At 39.8% G+C, this 8,868-nt stretch overlaps 1 protein-coding gene across 4 annotated transcripts in view; it reads right to left on the minus strand.

Annotated features, from left to right (window-relative positions):
- Positions 1–3: 3 nt before the first annotated feature.
- Positions 4–8,868, minus strand: part of LOC139984947 (uncharacterized) — a 53,074-nt gene continuing 44,209 nt past the window's right edge. For all 4 annotated transcript variants that reach the window (XM_071999127.1, XM_071999121.1, XM_071999105.1 and 1 more), the window contains 4 exons: positions 8,498–8,673; positions 4,383–5,920; positions 1,863–1,998; positions 4–477 (listed from right to left, as the gene is read on the minus strand). In XM_071999127.1, the coding sequence (XP_071855228.1) occupies positions 365–477; positions 1,863–1,998; positions 4,383–5,920; positions 8,498–8,673 (1,963 nt within the window). In that variant the 3' untranslated portion in view covers positions 4–364. The remainder of the gene's footprint in view (positions 478–1,862; positions 1,999–4,382; positions 5,921–8,497; positions 8,674–8,868) is intronic.

Consider the following 8,868-nt stretch of genomic DNA (forward strand, 5'->3'; position numbering starts at 1 on the left):
ATGGTGTCACAAGCATTAGCTCAGGGCTATCATTATAGTGTTGCCATCGAAAGTCTGGTGTCACAAGCATTAGCTCAGGGCTATCTTCTTGGTGGTGCCATCGAAAGGATGGTGTCACAAGCATTAGCTCAGGGATATCATTCTGATGCCATCGAAAGTGGTGTCACAAGCATTAGCTCAGGGCTATCTTCCTGGTGGTGCCATCGAAAGGGTGGTGTCACAAGCATTAACTCAGGGATATAATTCTAGTGATGCCATCGAAAGGGTGGTGTCACAAGCATTAGCTCAGGGCTATCTTCCTGGTGGTGCCATCAAAACGGGTGTGATGTCATCCTTGCAGGAGCTGTGGATGGTAGTATCTGCCTTAGGTACGTCGAGCTTCCATTATCAGAGGCTGTCTCAGTTCCATGTCTTCACGTGTCTTACATTTGTGAGTGAAGCTCTTGATTTGAAGGATTATCTGGCTGATTATCTTACCTAGAGTGACACAAAATAAAATGACAACAATCAGTAGGAATATATACACTTCATCCTTCCCATTCAACTTCACACAAAATTCAACCGTACTCATTGATACTATCGTACGAGCACACCTAAAAATAGACCAGTGACTTTTCCAGAATTTTAAAGGGCGATGAAGGGGGGGGGGGTTCAAATATTTCCCTACTCATTGTGGTGGGTTGGGGCCTGAACCTTAATGGAAGGTTCAAATGAGAGTGAAGGCTTTTATAAAGGAGTGCTTTCCTGGGTTAATTGAAGTCGGGCATACCCCACCTGCTGTCCAAGAAATCTTTACACGTCAAATGGTGCAATCTGAGGAATATTAAGACTTTAAGGTGTATATGAACAGTTCTTCATAAAGATTTTCTTAACAAATAATAATAAAATTAATATGGGAGGTAGGGGAATGACCAAGCCCCCAATCCCCTCCCCACCCCCCCCCCCCTGCGCGTGCCACTGTTGTAGACGTAATAAATCATTTCATTTGAATCAGTATACACCAGGTGACGTCTTAATCCGATCGTAGGGCCAAAAACCTAAATCCGCCCAGGGTTTAGTAGTTGTTAATGCAAGTAAAAAAAATGTCCATGTAATTTTTCAGCAGGAAACCAATACCCGGAAAGAAGTCGCCTGTTTTGAGCGATGGTGTCAACAAAACTCACTAGATATAGCCTATACCGATGTGTTCATTACATTTCTCTCATCCACTGTTCCCACTCCGTGACGGTTTTGTCCTGATGATGGAATACTGCTCACGATTACAAACACTCAGTTATCCCTTCCCGTCCAAAGTCAAGATTACAGGTTCCTAAAGAGCTCCGTGCAGCATTGCAATATGATACCTCAATATTTTCGCCTGGATATTACGGATATTATCGCCGGGATATTACCTTGCATTAATGGGTCAAAACTTTAATTGATATTAAAATCTTCAGAGCTTGACTGTGGAAACTGAATGTTGTCATTACGAAGAGTAACGACCAGCGTCGTAACGCTAAGGGCATGAGAATGGGGCGATTCGGACCATGGGGACTTAAATGCCCGAGCCTAAGAAAATAACCATGATAATAACACCTCGAACAGCTACCATTCTGTCATTAGTTCTCTTTCTTAATTATGAGCAGACTTCTGCTATAATTTATCCCAACGTTGAAGAGGTTAATAATAGGCTTACACTACTGTAGTTTAACTTTCTTCACATAAAAGGGGCCAATGCTAAACCTGGCCGCCAACGAATGGTTGTTTGCTTCGTTCGCTTAAGCAGTCTCAATTAATATTTGATCCCTGCGCTGCAAAGTATATCGTCACGCCGCTGTTGACGACGGGCGACTTTTGACAACAAATTAAGCTTGTACACGTACCAATGATAATGAGCAGAACACCGAGGTTGATTACACATAACAGTCCACCCGTTATCAGAGCTGCGGAATCTTGGTCGGCAGGAATGGGCACTGCTGCAACCAACATGTTTAGAAATATCGCCCACAGTGATGCTTGCTGTTAAGAAACAAATGAAGAGGTCTGATTTATATGTCTACATATATTTATCTATCTATATATATATCTATATAATATAATATCACCAATATATAAATAAATATCACCAATATATTGCTTGTATGTATGCAGCACATTCGAACCGTTACGGACTGATATATTTAGTTACCGAAACACACTTAACAAAACGAAGAAAAGAATCAAGTGAAAGGGTCAAGGAGAAAGTTCTTTTTCACCGATTCCTATACATAGATATATTAACATTAGCACAGTTGTTGCCAGAAGTTAACTTGACTGTGTGACGTCTTCGTTGAAAGCAACAAGTTCCCTTTCTGGTTTATTTTCTTGGTCATCAGATACAGATGGAGTCCTGTTTCGAAGTAGTAAGTTCGATCATGACACATAAAACAAACTCACGCTTGTTTGCTTCAAGTTCACACTTCTGGTGGAGAACTCCCAATGCTGTTATATTTGTAGAAACTGATAACACATTCAACAGGATGTTTAAAAGATGTTTCTCTTTCATTAATCAAAACTAAATTCTCATCTGAACTTTACTTTTACTAACATGCTATTCGACACTGGATATTATTTTTGACGCAGAAACAGAGCATGGTCAGAGTGAGATGTACCAGAGGTTAAAGAATCAGAAGCTTCAGAAACATGAGGAAATGTGTAAACTAAGAGCTGCAAATCTTTGTACGCCAATACTGCCATTAAGGTTATAAAACAATATCACGCGTTTGATCAAATTACATTCTTTGTTGCATGTCGTGCGTAACAGTGACAGTTGCCGTCAGAAAGCAATTAAACTGATAGAGTCCCTCTTTCCACTCTCCCATCCCTCCCCCTCCCCCTCTATGGAACGCCAAAAGGACCACAGTGACATGTACTACTACTAATTTGACATGTACTACTACTAATTCGAAGTGTAATACATCTAAAATGTCGCTTACTACTACTAATTCGAAGTGTACTACATCTAAAATGTCGCGTACTACTACTAATTCGAAGTGTACTACATCTAAAAAGTCACGTACTACTACTAAATTGGAGAGATGGCGCTATTCACAATCTTTCCGATACCATGTCATCGAGTTGCGCATCTGCATTAAAATAATGATGAAGAAAACATTTTCTTTAATACTCTGTTGATTCAAATGTCTATTTTACAGTTTATACCTTTAAGGTCTGTGGCAAATATAGAAAATAGCATATAGTTAGGCACAGCTGGGGAATCAAAAGCATTCTTGACATTTCAATGACGGGAAAATTGCTGCTTGTGAATAATAGTGATAATAATAGAATAATAATAATAGTATAACTGACACGTACACATATACTCCTAATCCTACGCATACTAAGCTCTGCATATACACACATTACTGTGCCAAAATCTAAATTTAAACGGTAACGTATATTTGGGCTCTTAAGTTATGCTCGGAATTAATCCATGACCTAGTACTATAGTAGGCCTATATTCAGGTCCTTTGTAGAACACCTAAAATGCATACGGTACTAGACATGTATATAATTTAAACAAGTAGCAGTTTTGGAATATCATTTAAATTAGACACTATATCCTAGCCGCAGCCTGGCCTAGCATATAGAAAAAGGCTAGGAAGCCTAACTTTAGCTCATTAACAGTAGCACCTCACCGGTCTTTTCTGAATGTAAAACAGCATTTTGCGTTTGGGCGCCGTTTTCTATTTTTTTGACATGTCCATCGAGTTTTTTACATATATATATATATATATATATATATATATATATATATATATATATATATATATATATATATATATCAAATACACCAGTTTTAACTCTTGAAATTGATATACTATTATTATTATTATTATAACAGATTATTAAAGAAAATGTTTTCTTCATCATTATTTTAATGCAGATGCGCAACTCGATGACATGGTATCGGAAAGATTGTGAATAGCGCCATCTCTCCAATTTAGTAGTAGTACGTGACTTTTTAGATGTAGTACACTTCGAATTAGTAGTAGTACGCGACATTTTAGATGTAGTACACTTCGAATTAGTAGTAGTACGCGACATTTTAGATGTAGTAAACTTCGAATTAGTAGTAGTACGCGACATTTTACATGTATTACACTTCGAATTAGTAGTAGTACATGTCAAATTAGTAGTAGTACATGTCACTGTGGTCCTTTTGGCGTTCCATACCCCTCCCCCTCTGCTCATTCCACCTCATCCAGTGAATCAGTGAATAGAACATCTCGTTATCTGTTCCTCTTAAGAAGACTAGACTTAAGAAGATGTGTCACTGAATTGAAAATGAGCTTATTTTGAAGTTAAAAATGATCCAACTATTCAATCAATCGATCGATAAAATGTATAGCGGTAGAACAAACCTGGAGTCGATGTTCAAAGTGGTCCTTCATGGGTGCATAGGCGGCATTCAGAGAAAGGAAGATTACAGCTATTGTAACACTCACTAAGATAGAGAGGCTACTGTCATATCCATATAATATAACCACAATTGTCTGCAACACTTTCCGTCCTAGCTCAACTATTTCCCAATACCAAAACGCTGGTTTGTAATTCTCACATAGGAAGTACAACCAAGGAGGGTACTTTTTCCGGCGGCACGTTCCATCTTGTACCGACGATGAATGGTCGCAATCCTTGGTTGAATACCGCCAAAGTTGTATGAACAGATATCCAGGAAACAGAACTACATATATAGTTGCGATGTAAGCAGCAGTAGTGTACTTGGCATGTAGCTTTGTTTTGCATTCAATGGAATAGTCCGACCTCATCAGAGAGACAAATTGTAGTTGATCCTCGTCAAGATAGAACTTTTCGCAGGTCTGACCGTAAAGAGCAAATATGACATTGCATGTATATGTATAAGTCACGAATAACATAGACAAAACCAACATCATTATTTTCTCCTTATATTGTTTTGATTTCTTCTCTCTTCTTTCCACTTCTTCGGGGTCTTTACAAGCTCTCAGCCAACACGTCATACCCATGAATAAAATCTTTGTTGTGGAGATCAGCAGCAATGGGAAAGAGATTCCGATAACAAATTCTTCATACGGAGTCACAGATATATTCACATAACAGCTTGGTTTCACGAAAATGAAAGAGACGTCGAATTGTAAATATACCATAACGGTCGCAACCCATTGAAAGTATATTGGCCAGTTCATAACGTCGAGGGAATCCCAGAATTCGCCCATAATTTGATAAAATGCTAATATGATTTTACCACGAGCGATCGAAATATCGGCAATGGATCTAATCACCCTTGAATTTTCACGCCGGAGTTGATAAATGATATAACTTAAGAACGTAACAATAACAATTAGCAAAATTGTCATTTCTAGTAGGAAAATGTAGAGAGGGGGGCATTCATGACAGTAACCTAACGCAGCGTAGTAGTTGTCGTCACAGGAAGAACAAAGCCATCCTTTGTAACCTTTGGCACAATTCCCTTCGATGTCGTTTTCTTTGTTATCACATTTAAAAGCTTGCGGACAATTATGAACCATTGGTAGGGGATCTGCGAAATATAGTGTGTCGTTGCGGTACTCGTTCGTCGGACATTTCAAATTGTTCACGAAGTCGATGTATTTGTTTACGTCAGTATAGCTCCAATTCCAATAATAGCCATAGCCTATCGAGGCATATTCGCCGGAACACTTCATTCCTTCTCTCTGACAAAGATAGCATTGACCAAAACGATATGTACGATAATAGTTTTCTAGACAAAAACAGGCTCGGTATTCTGCTGGTTTCGACTTATCTGTTCCATCAGGACAAACCTCACAGCTCAATGGACTTGTACCTTCGCCGTTCATAACGAATGTTCCGTTATTACATTTCTTACAAGCTATGCCACCATCGGTAGCAGACTGGCCTACTTCATTTTGGTAAAATCCACCTGCAATTAAACAATGAGAAAGAAATAATACAAAAACAATATACGAACATTTCAGATCTCACAATCATCGCAATTTAATAATCACAGAAGTTTTTGTTTCATTTGTTTGCCTTTTCTTTTTCATCCAATGCAAAATAGTGCAAACTTCATAGTCCTGGATATCTTGTTAAGTCACGTATGATCTTCATCGATTCAATTTAAGTTTGTCAAGGTGAGTGATTGGCCTTCATCAGTCTCTTTGTTAGGAAAATTCCGAATTAAAACGCCCATGTTTATATGTTATCATGTCTAGCCTACTTTGTTTATCATCATACAATCTTATCGGATCGGCTAGGTACCAACTATTCAAACCATTTTACTCACTGTCTCTGTTTTCACGTTTATTTCTTACCTACCGTGGTGTGCGATACTGTACTCTATGAGCCTAACCCCGTTTCCCACTTTATATGAGTATGTCACCATTGTTCACATTTCTTATCAAATATATTGCTTACTCTAACAGCATTCAATAGTTCATTATCAGTGACGTCACATGAGGCAAATTTCTCCAGACTGATTTTGTTAGCGAGATGAACCTTTAATGGGCCTGTTTTAGGTTGATCCAAAAGTTTACGAATGAGGGATGTGGTTGCGGTTTGGCTGCCGGAATGGGACTCTCATAAAAGGGGATCTGGAGGCCGGTCCCCCAGAAGAACTGTCAAATTTTAGACGTCAAATGGTACAGTCTGATGCATATTTAGACTATAATGTAGGTCTATAATTCGGTCTTAACGCGAGGTTGTAGTAATGTAGGCCTATACTTTCGAATTTGAAAATCAAATAGCGTGGGTGGGGAAGGTGGTGCCCCCTGGCCCTCTTTGCACCCACCACTCTTTCATGATATTAAGAGCCATGTCACACGTTATCCTTAGACCAAACCAAATATTATTCATGGTCCAATTGTTAAAATATGTTGTACTCTCTTGCATGGGCGGCGATCCTGGGGGGGATGGGGGGGATATATCCCCCCCATGAAAATGGGTGGAGGGGATGTAATACACTATATCCCCCCCACCAAATGCCAGGAATAAGAATATTTTCATGCCTTCATTTATGCATCATCGTGAATGTACGGCTCTTTTTTAGCTTCATTTCTCGCCTACCATAAACGCAGTGCGATCTTTTCAAATAAACCGTCTTTATAAAGCAAGAATAGTTGACTGTAGGCTTCATTGGTCCTTTAACAGCAAAATGTATTATTGCGCCCACGGTATAGTACATATATGCACCTTCATAGTATTCATATAGGCCCTATAGTAGGCCTACACACGTACATGTTCCCTCGAACAGCTGAGAATCTCATGTTACCAGGGTAATGCTTAATTAGGGGCGTCGGAGCGGTTCGCCGGACCAATATTCACGGCGCAAAAAAAAGGAGAAAAAAGTAGCACTAAGAAGAAAAAAAGGCAAAAAATAAAGAACCAAAATGAAACATACTTCAAAATGTGTTTCAGAAGATTAATCGGGTACAAAAACAGACAAGGGAGAATGCACAGAAGAAAAGCTCGGGAAGTGTCATTTCCTGCAATCTGGGAGGCATTTTTTCAAAATTTTCTCCATTACGCTACGCGCCAACCAATGGTGGCGCGTAGCGTAGTTTGACCTTCCAAACGTCCCCCCCCCCGATAATTATGGTAGATGGCCACACTCTGATCTTCCGTACTAATCCCAAATAGCTTCCGACGCCCCTGTTAATACACGTACGTTTCACCTGAATGCCCTAGCAATCGGTACCTAGGAATGTAACTATGTGGAATTGTGTATTGCATGTGTATAGGGCCTATAATAGCCTGCATGAGGCCAGTTTCTTCATCGAATAATATAAAGAGCTCTCGAACATTCTAACGTCACAGCGCCTGAAACAAGATTGACAGGTGCAATTTTCCCAAAATAACACCCGAAATTAAAAAAAAAGTATTTTGGATCCTGATTATGAGATATTTCGGACATGATATCCCTATTTTAAAGTTGGGTATATGCCGCTTGGAAACCTCGGGAAGTGCCGTTTCCGGCCATCTAGAGGGTTTGTAAATCCCAAAATTTTCTTGTACGCTTCGCGCCAACTCATGGTGGCGCTACGCTTAGATAGTGAACAAGGTCATATCCCCCCCACTCGGAAGTACGGATCGCCGCCCATGCTCTCTTGACCTCTATTGTTTACAATATCATTGCCCAGAGCTCACACCAACTGCGTGAAGTTATGGCCTACACATCAAGTTAAGGAACGTTGCATCAACCTTCTTCTCGTATTAATAGATAATTGCTATAAAATATAAAACGAAACAGCTTACGTTTAGTCAAGTAGCGTAAAATCATAAAAGTTTTGTTTCATGCGGAGAGTTGAATTTTGGTATAGTTAAGGGTGCTCGGATGCAAAACGGTGCTTTATTTCCAAAATATCAACAGTGTCGATGTGCGATATTTGAAGCAGGCAGTGCTATCGCACCCTTTCCCCTATCTCCCAATCGTTTCTAGGGTGTGCAATGTATACTCCGTCTTAATAATGCAATATTTACTTTTCCGATCGCCTTTTCTTACCTCGTGGACAGCCGAGACACCCATCTGCTTTTTCGCTCCCGTAGGTTCCAACGGCACACGCAGTACAATTCGAAGATTGAGAAATCGACGAACAATGAAATCCACTTCTTCGTAGTGATCTGGCCGCGTAATCATCAAATTCAATTACAGGTGTGTAAGTATTCCCAACGCATGATCTGAAAGAGGCGTACAGAGTTCTGCTATATAATTTGTGATGTGATTTTATGCGTAGCAGTTAAGGATTCATTTCGCTTCAAAACTAGGCGCGGATCTTAGGGGTAGTGAGTGGTGTGGGAGATCTACACCCCCAACACCACCCCGCCCCACCCACCCACGTCGTATCAACCACACACCAACAAAAACTTAAAAGT

Source organism: Apostichopus japonicus, chromosome 2 (assembly GCF_037975245.1).
Source record: "Apostichopus japonicus isolate 1M-3 chromosome 2, ASM3797524v1, whole genome shotgun sequence".
Lineage (NCBI taxonomy): Eukaryota > Metazoa > Echinodermata > Holothuroidea > Aspidochirotida > Stichopodidae > Apostichopus > Apostichopus japonicus.